The sequence below is a fragment of the Gopherus evgoodei genome, chromosome 2 (assembly GCF_007399415.2).
Source record: "Gopherus evgoodei ecotype Sinaloan lineage chromosome 2, rGopEvg1_v1.p, whole genome shotgun sequence".
NCBI lineage: Eukaryota > Metazoa > Chordata > Testudines > Testudinidae > Gopherus > Gopherus evgoodei.
Window position 1 is genome coordinate 44486728 of NC_044323.1, and position 24512 is coordinate 44511239.

General features: G+C 43.3%; 1 protein-coding gene across 7 annotated transcripts in view; it reads left to right on the top strand.

The window, feature by feature from the left end:
* The window catches only part of CDK14 (cyclin dependent kinase 14), a 549017-nt gene that overhangs the window by 350662 nt on the left and 173843 nt on the right, over window positions 1-24512 (top strand). For all 7 annotated transcript variants that reach the window (XM_030550522.1, XM_030550528.1, XM_030550523.1 and 4 more), the window contains one exon: window positions 9608-9701. In XM_030550522.1, the coding sequence (XP_030406382.1) occupies window positions 9608-9701 (94 nt within the window). The remainder of the gene's footprint in view (window positions 1-9607; window positions 9702-24512) is intronic.

Genomic DNA, 24512 nt, shown 5'->3' on the forward strand with positions numbered 1-24512 from the left:
TCATCTGGGACATCACTCACCCTCCATGAGCTCTCAAAGATAAATCACTGATGTTTCCCAGATTTCTTCAGCTAGTTCCTTAAAAACTCTGGGGAGAACTACATCAGGCCCTGCCAACTTGAGCATATCTAATTTGTTCATTAATTTGTTTCACTGTCTTACCAGGTATCAAAGTTAGGCAGACTAGTCTATAATTCCTCAGGTTCCCTTTGTTCTCCTTTTTAAAGCTAGGTTGCATGTTTGCCCTTCTTTATTCCTCTGGGCTCTCACCCATTCTCCATGAGTTCCTAAAGATAATCTGTAATGGTTCCAAGATTTCTTTAGCTAGCTCTTTAAGTACACTAGGATGAATTTCATCAGGCCTGGATGACTTGAATACATCTAATATATCTAAATATTCTTTAACCTGTTTCCTATTTTGGCTTGTGTTCCTTCCCCCTTCTTAATATTAATTGTGTTATGTATCTGGTCACAATTTATCTTTGTAGTAAAGACTGAAGAAAAATGGGCATTAAACTCTTAACTCTCCTTGATGTTATCAGTTATTATTCTCCTTCCCCACCTAGTACAGGACCTACACTTCCCTTCATCTTTCTCTTACTCGTAATGTATTTATAGACCTCTTCTTATTGCCTTTTATGACCTTTGCTAGATATAATTCGCTTTAGCCTTTCTGATTTTGTCCGAACATATTTGCTCTGTTCTTTTGTACTCATGCAACTTGTTCATGTTTCCACTTTTTGTAGGATTCCTTTTTGATTTTCATGTCATTAAAGAGCTCCTTTTGGAGCCATATTGGCCTCTTACTATTCTTCCTATCTTTCCTTCACGTAGGAATTGTTTGGTACGCTACCTTTAATATTGTCTCTGAGAAACTACCAGGTCTCCTGAACTCATTTTCCCTCAGATTTTTTTTCACTTGGGACCTTACCTACCAAGTCTCTGTTTTCCAAGAAACAGATTTTTTAAGTCCACTGTCTTTATTCTGCTGCTCTCACTCCTTCCTTTCTTTAAATTCATCAGATCTATCATTTATAATCATTTTTACCCATATTGTCTTCAATCTTTAGGTTTGCAACCAATTCCTCTCTGTTAGTCAGAATCGGTTCTAAAATGGCTCCCCCCCCAATTATGCCTTCCACTTGCTGAAACAAGAGGTTGTGCACAATACATTTCAAGAACTTAATGGACATTTTGTGTTTTGCCATATTAGTTTTCCAACAGATGTCTAGGTAGTTAACATCCCCAATTGCTATCAGACCTTATGTTTTTGATATTTCTATTGTTTGTTCTAGAAATGCCTCATTCAGAACCTCCTGCTGGTTTGATGATCTGTGGTAGTTATAGTCTGTTTATTCCTCACACTACTTGCATTTGTGTGCAGACATCGGAGATGCTGAGTAGATTTCCCCACGGCTCCTCTTTTTGCTCCCATGACCCTATCGTAATTTTCCATCTTCCTCTGCCCCCACTTTTAGTCCTCTGCTAAGGTCCCCTTTTTTTATACTTACTTGTGGGCTTGTGTCACCTGCCCTCTTGAACCTAGTTTAAAGCCCTCCCACTAGATTAGCCAGTCAGTTCATGAAAATGCTCTTCCCCTTCATGGTCAGATGGACCCATGTCTTCTCAGCAGTCCTCATTCCCAGAACAGCATTCCATGGTCAAGGAACCCAAAGCCCTCCCATAAACACTGTCAAGCTGTCTGGCATGGCTCATGATTGTGAGTGCTAGATTCAGGGCAGACTACCAACAAGCAGAGCAAGATTCCACAGTGGTCGTGTGTTCTATAATTAGATTTCACCATTTTAGTAACAAGCGTGAACTCCTAAATCACTAGAACAGTCTTTCCGCTGAGTCACAGGCCACGTCCAGACTACCCGCAGTATCGGCGGGTTAAAATCGATTGCTTGGGGATCGATATATCGCGTCTAATATAGATATATACGCGATATATCGATCCCTGAGCGCGCTTATATCGATTCCGGAACTCCATCAACCCCAATGGAGTTCCGGAATCAACATGGAGGGCTGCGAACATCGATCCCGCGCGGTGTGGACGGGTGAGTAATCCGATCTTAGATATTCGACAAACGTAGCTGAAGTTGCGTATCTAAGATCGATTTCCCCCTCCTAGTGTGGACCAGCCCACAGTTTGTCTTCTTGGGCACTCGAGTCTATCGTGCCACCCAGGCAAGCTGGACTTAGGGCTTGTCTACATCAGAAAGTTGCAGCGCTGGTGAGGGAGTTACAGCGCTGCAACTTTGAAGGTGTACACATCTGCAGGGCACCACCAGCGCTGCAACTCCCTGTTTGCAGCGCTGGCCGTACTCCCGTTTTGTCTCGGGTGTAGAGGATCCAGCGCTGGTGATCCAGCGCTGGTAATCCAATGTAGACAGTTACCAGCGCTTTTCTTGACCTCCGTGGAAAGAGGAAGCCTCTGGTAATCAAGCTGGTTTCCTTTCCCGGTTTGCTCTCTCGGTCCCGGAGCCACCCAGCAAACCGCAGGGAAGGAGACCTGCTTGCTCGGGGTTCCGGGACCGAGAGAGCAAACCGGGAAAGGAGACCAGCTTCGCCGCGGTTTGCTCTCGCGTTCCCGGAGCCACCCAGCAAACCGCAGGGAAGGAGACCTGCTTGCTCGGGGTTCCGGGACCGAGAGAGCAAACCGGGAACGCCGCGGTTTGCTCTCTCGGTCCCGGAGCCAGCCAGCAAACCGCAGGGAAGGAGACCTGCTTGCTCGGGGTTCCGGGACCGAGAGAGCAAACCGGGAAAGGAAACCAGCTTCGCCGCGGTTTGCTCTCTCGGTCCCGGAACCCCGAGCAAGCAGGTCTCCTTCCCTGCGGTTTGCTGGGTGGCTCCGGGACCGAGAGAGCAAACCGCGGCGTTCCCGGTTTGCTCTCTCGGTCCCGGAACCCCGAGCAAGCAGGTCTCCTTCCCTGCGGTTTGCTGGCTGGCTCCGGGACCGAGAGAGCAAACCGCGGCGTTCCCGGTTTGCTCTCTCGGTCCCGGAACCCCGAGCAAGCAGGTCTCCTTCCCTGCGGTTTGCTGGGTGGCTCCGGGACCGAGAGAGCAAACCGCGGGGAAGCTGGTTTCCTTTCCCGGTTTGCTCTCTCGTCCCGGAACCCCCCTTGAAGCCGCCCAACAGCGCTGCAGTGTGGCCACATCTAACACCACTTGCAGCGCTGGTTGCTGTAAGTGTGGCCACTCTGCAGCGCTGGCCCTATACAGCTGTATTAATACAGCTGTAACAACCAGCGCTGCAAAATTTTAGATGTAGACATGGCCTTAGTGATAGATGGTTGCTATACACCAGAGATCACAAAATAGTCAAAAAAAGAACAGGCATACTTGTGGCACCTTAGAAACTAACACATTTATTTGAGCATAAGGTTTTGTGGGCTACAGCCCACTTCATCAGATGTATAGAATGGAACATACAGTGAGAAGATATATATATATATACACAGAGAACATGAAAAAGTGGAAGTAGCCATGCCAACTGACAGAGACTAATTAATTAAGATGAGCTATTAGCAGCAGGAGGGGAAAAACTTTTGTAGTGATAATCAAGATGGCCCATTTTAGACAATTGACAAGAAGGTGTGAGGATACTTAACATGGCGAAATAGATTCAATATGTGTAATGACCCAGCCACTCCCAGTCTCTATTCAAACCCAAGTTAATGGTATTCAAGTTACTTCTAGTCCCAAAGGACCGGTCACTTGCCCCAGGTCATTTTGTGCCTTAGATCTCACACCAAAGACAATGCTTGAAGCCAGTCCTATAGTAAACCATTTAAGGATTTATTAACTAAGAAAAGAAATGAGAGTTATTACAAGGTTAAAGCAGACAAGCATATATACACAAATGAGCTACAGTCTATGGTTCCAAAAGATGAGAGAACTGTAGTAATCTATCAGCTCTGAATAGCTTTTAGGGCTAACCCAGGTTGACCCTGGGGATCTCTGTTTCTGTTTCATAGCTCTGGCCCTGTGAGAGTCCGGACAACAAAAGACATGAAAAATTTCCTTGTCAGATATTTTTATTTCCTTCTTCCAGACTTCAAGCCCTTTTGGACGAGCCCTTTTGCGTGTAGCCTCTTCTTGGTAGTAAGGAGTAATTAACAAAGTCTTTTTATTGTGATGTCCCACAATGGCTCATTTAGTTTTAATAGGCTTTCTTGATGGGCAGGAAGCAGATGGGTTCACAGTTTTAGAGCAAACATTTTCTTACGGTTACAAAGCAAAAACTTTAATATTACTTGGTAGAATGTGATACAGATATTATAAGTGAGCTTAATTCATGTAGCAACTTACAAGCATTTCATGAAGTCCAAACACATCGTTAGAAGTCAAATACCCATCTAAGCCATGCTAACACACAGGTGAAACAGACTGGTTTCCAGCAATGAATTTGTCAGTGCTTGGCTGAGGCCTAAAGCTTTGTCAAGAGCTGGTACCTAGATTCCCAGCGTCACAGACGCCATCTGTGAAGCCAAGCATTTAATCTCCAAGACAAATGTGTCCTGGCCTGCACCATCACACTTCAGGAAAAACTTCAACTTTGTGTGTAGAACAGTCCCTTGCTGAGCTCCCTCTGGGTCAGTGCAACTCTGGACTGCTCCTACCTGGCTAAAAGTTAAATACCATAGTTTGGCAGCTGTTAAATTATTTACTGCAAATTATTCACTCATCTTTAATAAACATCCATCTGCTGAAACCAGTGATACTTAGGTTTTTTTTTTTAGGATTCAATCATGTGACACAATCCTGCGTGGTATTAGACCCCTCAGTGGAAGGTGAGCCTTTTCAGCTCCTTGGAGATCATCTCTGTAGACAACAGGGATGAAATCCTGGACTCATTAAAGTCAATGGTGGTTTTACCATTGATTTCAATGAGATCGAGATTTCATCCTGGAAGTTTCTGTCAGAGAACCAGATTCCATGAATCAGGGGTAGTTACAAGGAACACTTCCTTGCAGATGCAGGCTTGTAAGTCAAGGTTAAACATACAGTTTGTCCTTTATGATACCTTATTCAGAGATGTATTATACATCCACACATTGTCTTGAGACAAGGCCTTTCCTGGGGGTAAAAATTGTTGTATACAATTTCCAGTTTAGTAAAGTAGCTGAAACAAAATCTATTAAATTGTCCTTACTTCACTATTAATCCTGAACATGTACTTTTTTTTGAAGTGCAACCCACTGTTTCGAGTTTCTGTAGTCTTTACCTTTGGTATTAGTGAAGCATTCAGTACTCTAATATTGCCTCTTGGTGGTGATGGAGAAAATACTAAGCAGATATTATAATTATAATAAAAAAGCACTGTCACTTTTGGAAAACTGACACAAAATCTGAGTAGCATAAATTATTCCTCTTGTGATTTTTATAAATGTTAAGTAATTTTGTCAGAAGTATTAAAGTAATCATTTAGTGCTTTCAAAATAATCTCTCCTCCCAGAGAGCCAAATCTTGCATTCTGAAGTCAAGCTTCATGGCCAGATGTAGATCTCCTGGGTCTTCAAAATCTGAATGTTGATTCTGAAGTGACATGATGATGAATATAGTCTCTTGTTAGCAAATGAATGCAACAGGAATGCTGTTTATTCAGCAAAGAATAGTCAGCCTTTGTTATAATGAAGTTCCCCAATTGTCCACACAAATTTTAAAATCTGCTTTAAATAAAACAATAAAAATCAGTATGAAAACAATTTGTTAATCAAAAATGGCTCTGCAGTCACTTATATGGCACTCTTCAGATGTAAAAAGAAAACAAACCCCAACAACTTTAATGGACATGAATAATCTTCATAAGTTTTTAGGTAAAGTGTCAAGTAAAAGAGAGATTGCAAAGGCTTTATAAATTCATATCCAGATTGATTGTAATTTGAATTTGTACATTATGTCAAATGTTATATAGAGAGAAGTCTGCAGAATTAAAACAAAAATTAATTTCTTAAAAAATTGTACAATGGCAACCAGGCAAGTTATTTTTTACAAGCTGCGGCTATTGGCCTACAAATGCTCTGCATAAAGATGGAATTTTTTAGTCACTTCAGCTTCTCATTAGATAGTCATTTGTTGTCTAAATTCAAGTTTCAGAGTAACCCATTGAGCTATAGCATGAACTCTTCCTTTATATTACTCCATGTAGGATGGTGACAGATATAGCCCTAGGAAATTAGGTTGGACAATATTAGATGGATGGCCACATATGGTATCATCAGTACATCAGTAGGCTTAGTCATTCTTATTGTTGTTAGAGGGTAAGTCACACATTCCAACATTCAATGGCTGTCATTTAAGTTTCAGTCATGTTTGCTTTGCAAGGTTATCCCATTTTGTTCCATTTCAAAGATTCCTGAATCAAGTATCTAAAAGCCCAGCAATTCAGTTTGCAAATTAGAATTCAGACCTCCTCCAAAGGGTGTAGGAAATGCTATATCAAATTATTGAACTATTACCAAAGTTCTTCAGTGTGACACACACACTTTCTCAGACACTTTGCCTGCAAATGTCACTCACATGCACAATATAGGGTATGTAAGTTTGTGTACAAATAAGATATAAATAAATAATGGGGTGGGTTTAGAGTAACGGGGAGAGACAATAAAAGCAAAATTACTTCTTGAAATATGAAATTTGTTCCGATTAATCTCGTATCATGGAAGCTAGAGATGGGAGATATCTGTTAGCTCGTCTTGTTCACCTGCCGCTTAACGCAAGATAAGATCGTTCTCTGCAAAATATACTTAAGTGTTTCATCCAGACTAGTTTTATGTGACTTGAGCAGTGGACCTTCCATTCCTTTGGGAGGCTATTGCACAGTATAATTGACCTCAGCGTTAGGCAGTTTTCCTTAGCACTTATCCTAAATTTTCTGTTTCTTAATTGCATGTCATTACTTGTACCCTCTTTGGTATATATTCAGTTTTGGGGACCAGAGAAATCCAAAGCAATTCCTTGTCCTCTTTTTCATACTTTTCAGATACTTGTACAGAGTGATCCTATTCCCCGCTCCCCTCCTCCGCTTCATTCATTGTTTTACCCAATAATAATATATTCAGTTCTTTCGTCTTTTCCTTACAAGTCAGTTTTTCCAGTAATATAGTCTTTTTTGTTGCTCTGCTAAGAAATCCCCCCACTTTGTTGATACATTCCTGTTTTGGGATGCCTGAAAATGTACACACATTTCCTTAGTGTAGAGATTTGGTGTCTGTGCACAAACACATTTTGGTTTTGACTTTTGATTTAAAAAAAGTTTTTGGCAATCATGTTGTGTACTGATACTCAGTTTCCTATTCGCTGTTGTCTGTTGAAGCCAATAGGAAAACTCCTATTGACTTGCATGAGCTCCGTTACCCCAAGATCCTTATTTAGCATTATGGCTTTCCACATATTTTCCTTCTATTGTATATCTGTATTTTAGTTAATTTTTTCTACGACATGTTTTCTTACCTTTTCCCAGGAGGAATCTTATTTTGTTATTTCCCACCCATATTTCTGTTCTCAATCCTACAATATGCTGGGTGAATGGAACTACGCTTGTGCTTAAAATTAAACATGAACTTAAGTGCTTTATTAGGTTGTAGCCAGAATGTTTAGCAGCCTCAAGACTGAGCCTTTAAGTCTCTTTATTTTTCGCATTAGTGATGTTTAACAACACCTCCTGATTTAGCATCATTTGTTAAGGGATAAAAAGCACATGAGTTAAATTTTCCAGATGATAAAAAATATGGTGTCAAACAATATATAAAATAGTCCTTGTAGCACTTATGACACTGCACTATATTTATAATTAATTTACAGATCTTCATCCAATTTTCAGTTCATACCTGAGTTAATTTCCATTAAATATGCAGGTAAGATTTTGAGAGGCAATATATAAAATTCTTTGCTAAAATCTTCATCTTCTATTGTATTTCAAATATGAATACACATTAGGTGCTTGTCTGTAGATACCAGTATATGCTCTTAAAATTTTAAACTAATTTAATCTAATGTCTGTTGTCTGGTTGCAAAAATAGAACTCTACTCCTCTGTCCTCCAGATCAAATTCAGGGTTTTTTTCTTATCTTGAGTAAACAACTCCTGTCCAGAATTCTGCATTTCTCCTTGCCTGAGATCTAAATACTGTTTATGAGTATTTGACGAAGATATATTGTGCCTATCTGTGCCTAATGATGCATTAACCAGAGTAAATGATGAGTGGCAGTTTAATCAATCCAGTACCTTCAGTAACCAACAAGGGCATATGAAACATAATTTTTTAATCTCCTTCTTTTCAAACTGACTGAATACAACTAGGGATGGATGTGAACTGTGTCTGTTGTTATCTTTCGTTCTCTAGAGGTAAAGGAAAATCTTTGCATAAGGCATTCAATCTTTGAGAAGTAGAATCAGAAAATAATGGTGTATTATAAAAGCTTTCTTTTTGAATAAATCTGATCATATCCTGTTGCCTTTAAAATAAAATTATTGCATTATTCAGTAGTGGCCTATCCATTCCGAACTTAGTAAAGAATGTGATCTCTGCTGGTGATCTTTACCGAGTGGTATCTGCAAATATTCAGTGAGAGATTCCCTGGCTTACCTGAAAACATGCAATCTGTTTTCATTAGGAGACTTTCTTCCAGACACACTTCGCACAGTACACACAGACACCTAAAATTAAATGCTATTCCGTAAATCAATAATAATCATCATGAATAAGAAAAAAACAGTGTTTAATGATTATATTCCAAACACTCGACTTCTGAGAACAAAGTTAAATTAAAAGTTACGGTTGGGACTTCCAAAGATGACTGTAGAACACAACTTGGATTTGAAAGGAATGGTAGTAACATGCTTAAATCCTCTAGTTGCCTTTGAGAAAGCTTAACGCATATGTAAAATATATATAACTCCACATAAAGCTGTTGGAGTGACAGATTTTGTTAAAATGATCTCTCATGTGAATGTGCACAAAGGAGTGTGTATATCTATATTGCATATATGTAATGTGTGTGCAAGGACTAGAATAAGTACATTTAGAAAAAAATGTAATTGAAATAAACACAATTAAAATGTTTTTTGAAACCAAACATCCCACTGATACTTAAGAAGGTTTTTAGCTCTTGAACATCAAATCTTGGAGAAGATGCAAATCCCCCGTGGAGCACAGGGAAGTGAAGCAGATGAGGATCTGTAGCTTTCCCTGGGGATGCACAAATGCCTGAGCCAACTGACAAAGCCAGACCCTGGGGAACTGCAGAAGCTTGTCTCCGTCTGAGATATTTTCTCTGCTGCTGCCCCTCTTCCTCCTGCAACCAATCCACATCTTTTTCAAAGCTGCTGTGGGGCCTAACTTAAGATGCCCAAGGTTTTGACCCTAGGTGGATGGATCCTTTTTATGTATTATCAGTGTGACACCTAAGCAGAAATTGTTTCTTGAAAAAATGTTTGAAAAAGAGACATATTTTAAGGTATAGATTGGTTTTCCACACGTTCATCCATTCAGTTGTCATAATGCCATGATGTTGTAATACTGGTGATAGAGACAAGTGTTTAATGTATTAATGATTTAATCTGAAGAAAATCTAATATTGTATACTTTTTTTTTTAATAGGGGAGTAGGTTGTATCTTTGTAGAAATGATTCAAGGAGTTGCTGCTTTTCCTGGAATGAAAGACATTCAAGACCAACTTGAAAGAATATTTCTGGTGAGTTCTTTATTTCTAGATCAATATGTATATACATAATACGCTACCTTACGAATGTGAGTAATAAAATGTGGCTATTGAAATCCCAAAGAGCTATTCTATTTGTAGTGTTTACTTTTCTCTATTGGAGCACAGGTGTAAAGCATCTGGCCTCAAGCCAGATCCAATCTACTGGGATATATTTTTGAGACTTGCATGACTTATTCAGATTCTGCAGAATCCAAGCTTTCATTTAAAAAAGATGTTTCTAGCTCTTCTGTAGAAAAGCTTTCAAAGGTGAATCCAGTAAAAAAAAAAAAAAAAAAAAGATGCTGTATTGCTATGCTGAATCTGCAAACAGTCTAAACTAGTGACTCAGAGATGCTCCCATTAGTATTATTGTGCTATTTTAATGTTAACATTCATTCTTTTATTGATGATTATTTTATGTGATGGAATAAGCCTTGGTATGGGAGTGAAGCCCACGAAGGTTGGGTGAGAATTGAGATTTACTGCAGGGATGAAAATGTAGCAGGAATACAAAGACTGAGAAGGAACATAAGGATGGCAGAAATAGTGGTGATAAAGTTTGTATGTGTTTCCCACTGACTGAGGCCATGGCTACACTACAGAGTTGCAGCGCTGGTGAGGGGGCTACAGCGCTGCAACTTAGGATGTGGCCACACTTGCAAAGCATGGCCAGCGCTGCAACTCCCTGGTTGCAGCGCTGGCTGTACACCCGGTCGAGCCTCGGGTGTAGGGATTCCAGCGCTGGTGATCCAGCGCTGGTCAGCAAGTGTGGACATCCACCAGCGCTTTTATTGACCTCCCGGGTATAAGGACGTATCCCAGCATACCTTAGAAGCCTCTCTGGTAATCATGCACACTCCACTGCGCTGGGCTCAGCTGACCCCTCCTTTAAATGCCCCGGGAATTTTTAAAATCCCCTTCCTGTTTGCTCAGCCAGGTGTGGAGTGCAATCAATCATTCAATCAATCAGCGACCATGCCTCCATGCCCTAAACGAGCCCAGCATGGAACAATTCCGAGCTGCAGGACCTCATCAGTGTTTGGGGTGAGGAAGCTGTGCAAGCACAGCTGTGCTCCAGAAGGAGAAATTATGATACCTATGGGCAGATATCGCAGTCCTTGCCGAGAAGGGGCCATGAACGGGACGCGTTGCAGTGCAGGGTCAAAATAAAAGAGCTGAGGAGTGCTTACTGCAAAGCCCGTGAGGGAAATCGCCACTCAGGAGCTGCCCCCACAACCTGCCGTTTTTACAAGGAGCTGGATGCCATACTTGGGTGTGACCCCACTGCCAATCCGAGGAGCATGATGGAGAGTTCAGAGCAGGGAGAAGTGGGGGAGGGTGTAGAGGAAGCCAACAGTGAGGCTACTGGCGTGGAAGGAGACACCCCGGAGTCCCAGGAGGCATGCAGCCAGGAGCTCTTCTCAAGCCAGCAGGAGGCTAGCCAGTCGCAGCAGCTGGAAGTTGATGGTGAGGAAGAAACTGAGGATCGTGCTCGGGGTAAGCAGATTTTTATGTTTTGGGAGAGGAGGGTTTGGGTTATGGCTGCCTGCATGCATGCCTAAACGTGGAATAGCCCATTGATTTGCTCTATCACGTCTCTGTAATCTGCCTTGGTAATCTCTTGAAAAGTTGCAGCCAGAGCGTGCGCAATGTGCTTTCTCAAGTTTATCGGGAGAGCCACCGTGGTCCTTGTCCCGGTCAGGCTAACTCGTCCGATCCACTGTGCAGCGAGGGGTGGGGGGACCATGGCTGCACACAAGCAAGCTGCATAGGGGCCAGGGCGGAATCCACATTGCTGTAGAAGACCCTCCCTCTCTTCCCAGGTAACACGCAGCAGTGATATATCTGGCAGTAGGAAACCCTGTTGAGAATTTAGGGATACTTGAGTGCAAGGCGCCAGGTTTGCGGTCCCCCCCCAGCTCCGCGGAGCCCTCCGGTCTCCCCCCCCCGTTCCCAGCACGTAAACAGCCCCGCGGTGCGCTCCGGTCTCTCTCCCTCCCCCCCCCCCCCTCCCAGCAGGCAGCCAGCCCCGTGGAGCCCTCCGGTCTCCCCCCCCCCCCCGTTCCCAGCACGTAAACAGCCCCGCGGTGCGCTCCGGTCTTCCCCCCCTCCCAGCAGGCAGCCAGCCCCGCGGAGCCCTCCAGTCTTCCCCCCCCCAGCAGGCAGCCAGTCCCGCGGAGCCCTCTAGTCTCCCCCCCCCCCATTCCCAGCACGTAAACAGCCCCGCGGTGCGCTCCGGTCTCCCTCCCCCCTTCCCAGCAGGCAGCCAGCACAGCTGTGCGTTTTTCCCCCTCCCCCTCACCAGCAGGCCGGCAGTTACGCGGACCGCCCTCCCCCGCCAGCAGCTCGCCACCTTCCTGTTCACTACTGTCCCCTGTGCAGGACACCTGCTACCTCCTGTACCCAGTGCAGATAAACCCCAATGACCCATCGGTCAGTTCCCCCTCCCAGGTGCAGTCGGGGCAGAAACACTCACCCCATTGCTCGCCATGCCTTCGCTTCCCTGGCCTCTCTGTGTTATGTTAGGTATGTGGGAAGGATGCTACAAAAAGTCTAAAAACTCCTTCACTGTGTGATAATAAACAATGTAGGCTCTGTGTATTACATGTTTCTATCTGTTTTTTTTAGTGACCTTGACTAATGCAGCCGGATCACCGGCCTCACATCGGTTGCAGAACTTGAGAAAAAATCCCCGAAAATCAAAAGAAGAATTGATTAAAGCAGTTATGATTCACTACAACAGTGAAAGTAGGAAGACGCAGGAATGGAGAGAGAAAATGTATGAGTGGAGGCAAACAGAAAGCAGGAGAAAGGAATTGGCTACCAAAAAAACCTCAAAGCAGATGATAAGCCTCCTGGCTCGCCAAACTGAGTCTTTCGAGTCTCTCGTAGCCATGCAGGCAGATCTGTACCGTGGTAACCCACACCCCTCCCAAAGCTCTCTTTCTTGTTCCCCAGTATTTGCACAAAACACCTTTCTCCAGCAGCCAGTTTCTTATTACCTCCAGCTGCCCCCAACACCTGTACGATCACCTACCAGCCCTGATAACTACAATTCTTACCCTGTGCATTCCACCCCCATTACCCTGCAGCATAGTAATCCTGAAGTGCAGCAGACATTGAACAGTAATCCAAACAGGACATATTCAAACCTCTGAATGTACAGTCCACCACCCTAACCCCCATGGCCTTTTATGTACTGTACTTTGAATAAAGGATTTTATGGCTTTTACAATACGTTTTATTATTGCAGGAATTGGTAAATATTGTACCCCAAGGTAGAACAAAGCACAGCAAAGGCACCAAACATTACTGTTGGCTCTCAGCATCAAATTGCTCCCTTAAGGCATCCCTAATCCTTGAAGCCCTTTCCTGGGCCTCCCTAGTAGCCCTGCTCTCTGGCTGTGCAAATTCATCCTCTAGGCGTCAAACCTCGGAGGTCCATTCCTCACTGAATCTTTCACCCTTCCCTTCACAAATATTATGGAGGGTACAGCAAGCGGATATAACAGCGGAGATGCTGCTTTCCCCTAAATGTAGCTTCCCATAATGACACCTCCAGCGGGCTTTCAAACGGCCAAAAGCACACTCCACAGTCATTCTGCACCGGCTCAGCCTGTAGTTGAACCGGTCCTTGCTCCTGTCAAGCTTCCCTGTATACGGTTTCATGAGCCATGGCATTAAGGAGTAAGCGGGGTCTCCAAGGATCACAGTGGGCATTTCGACGTCCCCTACTGTGATCTTGTGGTCTGGGAAAAAAGTCCCGGCCCTCAGCCTCCTGAACAGGGAACTGTTCCGAAAGATGCGTGCATCGTGCACCTTTCCAGGCCATCCTGAGTAAATGTCAGTGAAACGCCCACGGTGATCCACAAGCACTTGCAGAACCACAGAGAAATACCCCTTGCGATTAACGTACTCTGATGCCAGGTGGGGTGGTGACAGAATAGGAATATGCGTCCCATCTATTGCCCCTCCACAGTTAGGGAAACCCATTTCTTCAAAGCCATCCACAATGTCCTGCACGTTCCCCAGAGTCACAGTTCTTCTTAGCAGGGTGCGATTAATGGCTGTGCAAACTTGCATCAGCACCATTCCAACGGTGGACTTTCCCACTCCAAACTGGTTCGCCACCGATCGGTAGCTGTCTGGAGTTGCCAGCTTCCAGATTGCAATAGCCACCCGCTTCTCCACTGGCAGGGCAGCTCTCAATCTCGTGTCCCTGCGCCGCAGGGTAGGGGCGAGCTCAGCACACAGTGCCATGAAAGTGGCTTTTCTCATCCGAAAGTTCTGCAGCCACTGCTCGTCATCCCAGGCTTGCAGGACAATGTGATCCCACCACTCAGTGCTGGTTTCCCGAGCCCAAAGGCGCCATTCCACGGTTCTGAGCACGTCTGTTACTGCCACAAGCAGTTGAGTGTCTTGAGCGTCAGGCGTTTCAATATCATCGTCTGACTCCTCACTGTCACTTTGCAGCTGAAGGAATAGCTCCACTGCCATGCGTGATGTGCTGGCAACATTCATCAGCAAGGTCCTCAGCAGCTCAGGCTCCATTTGTAACAGAAATCTCAGAAATCGCGCTGCAGACTCACAATGCCGCCAAACTGCTCGGAATGTGCAGCAAAGCACCACGGGGAGTTGGAACAGGAAGCGGAAAGACCCGCACACTTCCTTCCCCTTCCCACAAGCCACAGCGCCAAAATGGGACGAGGTGCTCTGTGGGATAGCTGCCCACAATGCACCACTCCCAACAGCGCTGCAAGTGCTGTAAATGTGGCCACACTGCAGCGCTGGTAGCTGTCAGTGTGGCCACACTGCAGCACTGGCCCTACACAGCTGTACGAACACAGCTGTAACTACCAGCGCTGCAAAACTGTAAGTGTAGCCATGGCCTGATGCTTTATTTGACAATAAAGTACTTAACAAATAACGATAACTGACAGAGCAGAGAGAAGTGCATTACTCAACTCCCATCACTGCAGCCTCTTTGGTCCATTCATGAGCTGCATGGGCAGCTCTTTGGCTTAATGGCACCTCCACAATTGGGAAGTCCAGTTCATAGCACTCCTCCGAGGATCTGCTACCATTTCTGCCTGTTTTCTTTCCCCACTGGCCCTCACTCTCGGGTTGTTTTGTTATTTTCCTGTTTCTACTGCTAGATTTCCCATTTTGCTCTGGGTTTTGGCCAGTTCCCTTTTAAGAGGCTGGGAAAATGTCATTCACTTCACAGATCAGTACTAAGCTATGTGAGTTTTTTTCTCCTTTAGAGCCCTCAGGAGCTTTGCAATTGTTTAGCAGGTGCCCAGTGCAGATCAACTGAGATGGCCAATACCGTCCCAAATGCTGGCCTGGTTGGCTTCTGATTGGACCACTGTTGTTTGTATGGCAAGCAGGGGAGGCCTCAGAAAGAAGCACTTTTCACCTCAGCCCTAGCACAAAAAAGGGAACTCTGGGGCTTGCTTGGTCCTGATGCCTGGCTGGATTTAGCAGGAGGGGTTGAGTGGTAGCCTTCTCTGAAAGATTGCTCTGGCTTTACAGCCATTTGTGAGCTGCACTAGATTAATCCTTCCAGTTTAGTTTGGAAGGAAAGAGCTGCCTGGAAGTTCCTCTCCTCGTTCTGTTACATCATAGCTAGTAAAAGGTCTGGCCTTCTTTCTAACCAAATCTGTGTGGTGGTCTATTCACTGTGGTGCCTGGGCAATTAATAATTGACACCTGCTGTACTGAGGTACTGTTCAGCTCTGAAAATCGGCTCTAAGAATGGCAGTGTGTAGAGCTCCTTGTTTGTTTGTCCCTCAATGATTTCTACATCAGTTTCTCAGTCTTCAAGCAAAACATGCTTTTTCTAAATGTCAGAGCTGCAAACGCAACGTAGGATGTGAAAGTCACATTATGTTCTTTCTTCCTTGTCAAAACACCTGTGCAGCGATACCCACTGCAACTGCTTCTGTGCTGTATGTGAGCAGGGTCTGAATGAGCTCTTCCCTGACATCTAGTGATGAGCTGGGAGAAGAGACTTCAGGAGCAGATTGCGTTTGCATAGACACACCTGCTTTGCCTTGGTGCGCAGAAGATGGAGCTGCTTTGCCAAAATGATAGATTTTTGGCTAATTTTGGGTTACAAATCACTCTAGTATTTGAATGCAGGGGTAATGAAATGCTGTTATCCTTATTGTATGGTAAAGGACAGCAGAACTGTGCTTAGAATGCCCTGATTGAGTGGGACGCCCTAAACTGAATCTCACTTGCTAAGCAGGGGACAGGAGATGCCAGCTCCCAGTGAAGAGAAGGTGGGAATAGGTTTCCCTACTTGGTCGTGGACTCTGCCTAAATAGTCCTAGACACCATTTGATCTGTTCCTCTCTAGCGTTTTATGGCAGAGTTAATTAGACTTAATTGAGAGTCCGTGTTTTCTGGTTGGTGATTCCTAGAGCTGAGATCGCTGTAGAGCAGATTTAGGGGCTAAGCCTTAGACTTTGTGTGAGGACAGTAGAAGACACCACAGAGATTGCACTGGCTGTGAGGCTCCCTACTGAAATCACTAAGTGCTGGTTTAAGTGATCGAACCTCAGAAAGTGACATTGCAGGAGCAGTGGCAGCAGAGGCATTGCTCAAACTCCAGCCCCCTCCCAAGTGGTGGGAGGTGAACCCATGTGACTGCACCTCAGAACTCTGGGTATTCACTAACTGTGAGTGGGGTGCAGTAGAGGGAGAGGGGAGCGAAGTGTTACAGGGAAAATCAGAACACAATACAAATGTGTTCCTGCAAGATGGGAAACTGAGGCAAAGGACACTACCCAATGCACTGTGGGGTCTGGTTTGCTTATGGTTACGTGCTTTTTAAATGTGGTTGTGGTATTTTCCCAAATTAATGCTGAGTTCTCTTTCCCTTTTCATAAGAGTTCTCTTTTATTATACACAGACTCAGTGCTTGTGAGTGGGAAAGTTTGCCTCTTAGAGGTGCCCAAGGGTGGTGTTAAGTTTTCCCAGATTACTGGGTGGGGACTCAAACTGGTCCAGTTTTGTATTGTTAAGAGGAACCCCTAGATATTGAGCCTGGCCCATGTTGCTGCTGTCTACACTTGACAGAAAGGTTGTATGTATTTAATTGTAAGGTATTGTCTATCAATTTCTGTTTTATACACTAGCAAGTATTGGGTAATTTTAAAAGCTCTGCTTTATTAAATGTGTGTACTAGTCTTTAGAATTGTGGAATGTAATTCCATCTCCTCTTTTTCTCTCCTCTCCTGTTTTACAACAGGTGACACTTGTAAACATAGATCATGTTAAACACATACTCAGATTTTTTTAAAGTATTGACATACAGTGTTGTATTTTGTTGAAATTAAAATAATTTTAAAAATATAAATTGCTACATTTGACAGGGTCAGTACGAGCATGTATATATATCTGTAGAATTTTTGAAACATTATGGTCATTCTCAAGCTGATTTTTTGTTTATTTTCTTTTTTTGGGAGGGTGGGGAGCTTGTTTGATAAAATACCAAAATCTACCAACCACCATATAAATTAATGGCCTTCCAAATTTTCGTTTAGAAGAAAAATGTTTTAAATTGTAGCTGCAAATAACAAGTTCAGCCTTTCAAATAACGGGATAATTTTTGACCTGGTCTCTTTAGGTCAGACAGATCTTGTACAAACTTTAAAAGAATAAAAAGAAGCTTTTGGACTGAGACTTTTGTGGCATGCAGTTAACCAGAGTTAATTCTTAAATCCTAATTAAAATCCCCTTAAAATAGGGGTTTGTAAAGGAAACTTCTACCCATCTGTAATTAAAGTGCCTCTCTAATATACCGTTTTCATAATTAAGAATTTAAGAAGTTATCTATTTAAAAGTTATAAAACAAGGGATTATTCTTGTTCCCTTTGTTTCTGAACAGAAGGATTAAATTCATTCATTCTCCAGTGATTTGTGTACACTAAGGTGGTTAATAACTTTGAAGTACAAAATTAATCAGGTTGCTATTTAAGATAACCAATACAATTAACTCCCACATACTGAGTCATTATAACAGCTATGAAATACAGATCAGCCAGCCAAAGTTGTCTTTTCTGCAGAGACAAGGTGGTGAGGTAATATCTTTTATTGGACTAACGTCTGTTGGTGGGAGAGAATTTTAGTTCACATTTTTCACTTCTTCAACAGTGGATGGTTTCATGCAATATTGTGGTGTTCTGAAAGCAGATATACAATACAATACGCCATTCTCATAGATTCTTTAGTTCTGCAGTGTTCTGAGATCAGGTATTTTAAAACATACCTCGTGCTATAAAAAAGAAATACATCAGTAAGATTCATTACTGTATACCAGGAGTTGAAATATGATTGAATTTCTTTCTCTTACAAACTGTTGTATTTTGGAAGGAAAGGCACTGATTAATATTTAGGACAACTAAATTTAATGTAATGTTAACAGAGTGAGCCTGTAAACAGCAGTTTCATGCACTTCTCAAATAGCTGGCTCTAAGTCTATTTTCCATTATTATGTAAATATAATTAAAATACATGGTACCTTAATTTTCCACAGATTATCAAGTGCACAATAAAGAACATATTCCATTTCTCCTCCTCATCAAGAGTAAAATACATCCCAAAACCTGTATTTCTGTTCGTTTATGCTTATGTTTAGTTGTTTACATTTATCAGGGGTTTAATGAAACGGCTATATTTAATGGACTAGGAAAAGAGGTTGTTCTTCTAATTACACTTCATGCATTATTCTGTTCATTGATTTTTCCTTTTGTTTTTTTTTTTAACAAGAGCGCTTCGTTTGGACTGTTTTTACATATTATGCTTATTTTAAACAACTTCAGGAGCCAAAGTCAAGTCCAATACTGTAGCAGGGCTGAACGCTAGTAGGAGTGCATAAACTTGGATTTAATTTCAGATTGGGGCCTGATTTAGTAGTATTCAATATACTGTGAAGTGAAAGTTGCAAATTACCATTTTAAAGTACATATGACTTGTGTTCCAGTTATCAGTTTGTGGTGGATTTGTTTTACTCATTCAGACACTAGAACGTATGGAGAATTTTGCTTAAAGAACTATGTACTTACTAAGTAAAATGGAGTACTTGTCACAAAGCCACAAGTTCAGTGCTACACCCCAGCTTTGGAAGAGTTTCAAGGAGAACCCCTTCAGTGTGCCAGACCCTCCTAGGTATCTCACTCTTCCTCCGGCATAAGCCACTCGGCTTCACCACCTCCGACTGAACTTTTGGGCCTTCCACACTCCTGTTTCACACCGTGAGTTCTGTTCAGTAAGTCCCACTGAGACAGACCCCTAAGCGAGACTCAGACAATCTTAGGGAGCAATGCACCTCCGAAAGCATCTGCAGCTAGCATTTTCAAACAGTAGGGTTTATTAGTTGATTGGAACACAGCATAGGAAGTCCTTGGTTAGCACAGAGAAAAGAAGGTTACAGCATAGTCCCTTCTGGGTAACCAGAGCCCAGCCAAGCATTTTTCAAGCTCTGTTTCCCTGTTCATCTGATCTCCTTTGTCACACTCCAAGGTGTGTGCCCTGACTGCTTCCTACATACTTCCACCTCATACCCTCCTTCCCCCAGTCCTTAGCGCCCAAGCTGGGAAGATGCGGCTCAGCCCTCCTGCTGAGAGGTGACAAAGTCTCTCTCCCTCTGGGTGTTTGTTGCTAGGTGTCAATGTCCTAATGATTGGATTTGCCGTTGTCTTCTCTGATTTCAGAGTAGTAGCCTTTTAAGTCTGTATCCGCAAAAAGCACAGGAGTACTAGTGGCACATTAGAGACTAACAAATTTATTGTGGCATAAGCTTTCGTGGGCTTCTGTATTTTCCACTACATGCATCTGATGAAGTGGGCTGTAGCCCATTAAAGCTTATGCTACAATAAATGTGTTAGTCTGTAAGGTGCCACAAGTACTCCTATTCTTTTTGTCTTCTCAGATGCTCCACTCATATGGGAATTAAGGCTCAGACAGCTAGGTGACACTCATATCTGTGTCTTAGCCTGCCCTGAGATCAGACAGACAGTTCCCCCCCCACAACTAGGTAACAATTGATGCAAAAGGGGGAAACTGAGGCACAGGCAGGTTTCATAAAAAATTACAAAAAATTCCCACCTCATCACAGAACTCAACCACAAAGATCATCTCAGTGTTTCCATTTGCAAAAAGAACAAATGTTCAACGAATGTCTCAGCTGCTATGTAGAGTTTTGATTTAGTCAGTGGGCTGTTACTACTTTACTCTCAGTTGAGAACCCTCTCAAAGCAAACATTTCACCAAAGAGGGTGCAGATAGAGTCAAAAGCACATCTGCACCTAATATTATAATCCCATAAGAAACAGTCAACCAGTCCTCATCCTTGGAGCATGAACTGAATTCCTGCAGTCATCCGGATTTCCTCCTTTTCCCCCATGTGCAGCACTGCACAATTGGCTAGATGCATCATGATTTTTTTATTTTACCTGTCTCTGAGGCATTACATACTGGCCTACACTAAGTGCAAGATACTAGACTTGTTGCACGAGTAGTCTGATCTGGTATGGCAAATACAACATTCCTGTATAGTCACGTAATACACACACAAGAAAGTATGAAGCTTAGTCCAAGCAGAAGGGGAGCTTCAGGTGGCATTCAGTCAGATTGTGCCAGCGGTGTGATTAAGAAAAAAATGACATGGTCTGGTTGTGCCTTTACTCCAGCAAAGAAACAACTCCTTGGGCTTTTGGGAATCATTATAAATTAGCTTAAGACTGAATAAAATTACAGTGAGAAGTAGCATGGCATTTAGACAGCCCAGGAACAGCAGTGTACAAAGGGTAAACTGTGCATTCCCTGTCATAAGCTGCACTGGAAGGTCAGGCTTGGATAGCTTAATATCTGTTTCCACCATCAGCATTCATATTCCTAAACTAGACCAGGTTTGATTCCTGTGCTCTCTGTTCTGTGTTTTTTTGTTAGAGGGAGAAGTAGCTAGGTGTAGTTTTTGCCTTTATTTCACTAAACCAAGATTCTCGGAGTTACTGGAGAGCAGAAGAAATATGCCCCATGTTCCTAAATCTTCTTTTTTGGAAAATAAGCAACATGTGAACTGCACTTTTTTAGTCTTTGTGCTACACTCAGTGTGTGGCTACACTTCTGCCATAGATGTGTTTGTAGCTCAGGTAGGTACACCTGCACCAGTTTTAATCTAGCTAGGATGGCTGAAAATAGCAGTGAAGTTGTGCAAGCCCATCTGGAGTCCTGGGTACACACTCATGTTGCTAGACCACACAGGGGTCTGTGCCACAGCATCTTCACTGATGTTTTTAGCTCTGCGAGCTGGATTAAGGCTAGCGTGGGTATGCCTAGCTGAGCTGCAGTCACACCTCTGATTTCAGTGGAGACGTACTCTCAGAACTACTTTCCACCATAGGGATGATACAAAGACAGGTCTTCTGATACTGTACAGATTCCCTGCGCAAGCAGGGTAGCTAAAATCAAAATGCTGCTCTGACTATAAATGCAGACTCACTGTGCAGATGTGGCTGCAGAATGAATAAGCTGGTTTATTCATGACAGTTCAGGTAATATGACACAGCTGGGAAGCTAGTTCACAGCCAGAACCCTCTCTTTTCACTGACTTGCATGCCACAAAGTACTGCAAACCCCTCCCTGATTTTGAATGATAATACTCTGCTGTGTTCCAGCATGCATGTTATTAAAAATAATAATGAAAAGGAAACTATACCCATTTTGTTCATCCCAGAAGCATGAGCCCAAAAGATGATGCAAAAAAAAATCATACATTTCTGCATGTATTTTTAATGCAAAACTTGTCCTGTGTTTGAAATTTCAGTGCTGGATATGAAAAATAGTCTTTTTTTCCTTTAAAATAGCATGAAATTTGAGTAGGTGTGGGGGAGTGTATGTGTGTTTGGTCAGAAGTATAACGAACTGCAAGGAGTATGTCACTGTGTAATGTTGCTACTAGTATTTGCACTGAGATCTTAATGTTAACAGGCATTTGTGAAGCCATTGAGCTATCTTATTGTGGTTTGACATCTTCATATCTGTTATATCATATGAAGCCTGGAATAACTTTTTTCAGCAGACCCAGTGCTCATTCAGTCAAGTGTTGGGTCAGAAATGTCTGTTGTTGTAGCACATTGTGCTAAGAGTACCTCTTTTGGAGCAATAATGCTGAATCCAATAGGTGAATATTTTATCTATTATTTGTTTGTTGCTTACGTATATAATGCACACTGTTTGCCCAACTGCATCAAAGTCTCCTCTTTCCTCACTACTTTTAATGCATGCTTTTCTACTACTCTTAACAACTTTGGTTCCCAAATACAGCTTGTTTGGATCAGGTGGAATGCATTTGGTTGTGAGACAGAAGTTGGATTTAGGTTTTGACCTTGTGTGTTTTTGGGAGGAACACTGAGGAGGAAGTTACTCTCCTCTCTGACCTTCTAGTCCTTGATAATACACGTCCTCATAAAATCTTTAGACTCATATTCTTTATTTTGGATACAAATATATCATTTAAAACCAAACAGAATAGAATATATTATAGAGAATAACTATGTACTGGCAAGGATGTAGACTAGATAATCTAAAAGAATGTTCTTTTTCTAATGTCTGTAATCAAAGGATAGGGTTTTTTTAAGAGGATAAAGAGATGCATTTGGAAATTGGTAATACGGGCAGTTTTCTGTATGTGTCTTTTGAAACTCTTCTTCTTGGTGCTTAGATCTAAATAATAAAATTTCAGGAACTGAAAAAAATAGTCATGGCTGGCACTGATTTCTCTTCCCTTGAATATGTTTCATCTCTTGTAAGTTGCTTTTGATTTGTGAATTTTGCTTTTTGCCAGGGCTGGCTCCAAGTTTTTTGCCATCCCAAGCAAAAAAATTTCCTGCACACCCCCATCCCTGCCCCAACTCCACCCCTTCCCCCATCCTAATCCCTTCCCCAAATCCCTAGCACCCCCTCCTCCCCTGGGTGCGCCTCATTTCTCCTCCTATCCCTCCCTCCCAGGCAAGACTGGGAGGGAGGGGGGAAAAGCGGAGTGGCAGCGCGCTCGGGGGAGGAGGCAGAGGTGAGCTGGGAGGGGGGAGTGGTTCCTCTGCCCCCCCAGGGTTACTTCCTGCGGCCCTCCCCGTGCCCCCCACTGCCACAGCTCACCTCTGCTCAGGGCCGTCTCCCAGCTTTTTGCACCCCAAGGGAGTGGGGGGGGAAGGAGCCGGAGTGCCACCCCTTGGAAAGTGCTGCCCCAAGCACATTTTTGGAGCGCTGGTGCCTAGTGCCGGCCTTGCTTTTTGTACCTCATTCTCTCTGTGGTACTGAATATTTAGAAGGAGAATACCTCTAATCCCTTTAAACGGGCAGCTTCCCTCTTAAAGTTATATAGTACAGAGGACAAGAAGACTGAACATGGATAGGAAGGGGCTCCCCCCGCCCCCAGAGGAACATACAGTCTTCCCTGAAGGGCTGTGTTCCCTTTCCCCCTTCCTCCCCCAACAACTTCCCTCCTCTTCATGAGAACAAAAAACAATTTTCAAGAGGAACCAAAGCTATAATTAAAAAAAAGAATCAGAAAGTTGAGCTCTCCTCCCCGTGTAAGTAGAATGAATAAAAAATAAGTAATATACTGTGTCAGTTTGCTTATAGGCTTCATGCAGGGCTGGCTTTAGGAAGTGCAGGTCCCAATTCAAACAGTTTCAATGGGGCCCTGGCAGGGATGACTTAAAAAAAAAAAACACCTGTAAAAAAACACGCGGGGCTTGTATTCACCAGGCGGTGCTGTGAGTCTTTGGCGGCACTTTGGTGGTGGGTCCTTCACTCGCTCCAGGTCTTCAGTGGCACTGAAGGACCCTCTGCTAAAGTGTCGCTGAAGATCCAGAGTAAGCGAAGGACCCGCCGGTCGAAGAACCGGAGAGAGTGAAGGGCCCGCCGCTGAAATGCCGCTGAAGACCCAAAGCACCGCCAGATGAGTAAAAATTAAAAAGACACCTCTAGCCAGGGAAGGGATTCTCACTGGTCGCGGGGCCCTCTTAGGCACGGGCCGCGATTCGGGACAATTGGTGGAATAGGCCTAAAGCCGGCCCTGCATGCAGCCATAGAGTGTGCATAACTGCCCTTTCAGTTACTTTCTCTGATTGCAGAACAGCCATTGAAGTAATCACCAGCACCCCAACCACTGCATAACTAGTGACGTCAATAGGAATAGCATGCATGAGGGTTACTATCATTGGGCTTTTAATTGTCATAGATCTGCTACTCTGAAACCGTAGAGCTGTTATGTTCACTATTGTTCAATACACTACTATAGATCCAGGTTAGTGATATCCTAGGCCAGATCCTGCACCTTTGGAGATACACTTTCTTGACTTAACAATTTCAGTCGATTTTCTGCATCCTTACAGTGGCAGCAGATCTTACACCAAGCTTGTCCTTTGATTATTTTTCCGTAGTCTTTGCTGCTGACTTGGCTGCGTGCAGGGTTTATGGATCAGCATGTCTGCCAAATGTGGTCAGTGTTTACCTTATACATCTTCATGGCAGTGATAAAATTATGTGGCCATGCAAGTTTAGTAGTGAAAGGACAGACAGCATTGTGCACATTCAAGGCCGTGTGATAACATCAGATCCACACTGAGGGTCTTCAGAATTTTTGGCTATTTTATTTATTTGTGCCTGACAATGGCTCTGACTCCTAATAGGGCTTCAGTAATAGGAAACAAATTGTGTTTTGCTTTCTCCTTCTTCCACCCTCCACCTCTGCCCTACCCTGTGCTCCATCTCCAAAAGAGAATTGCA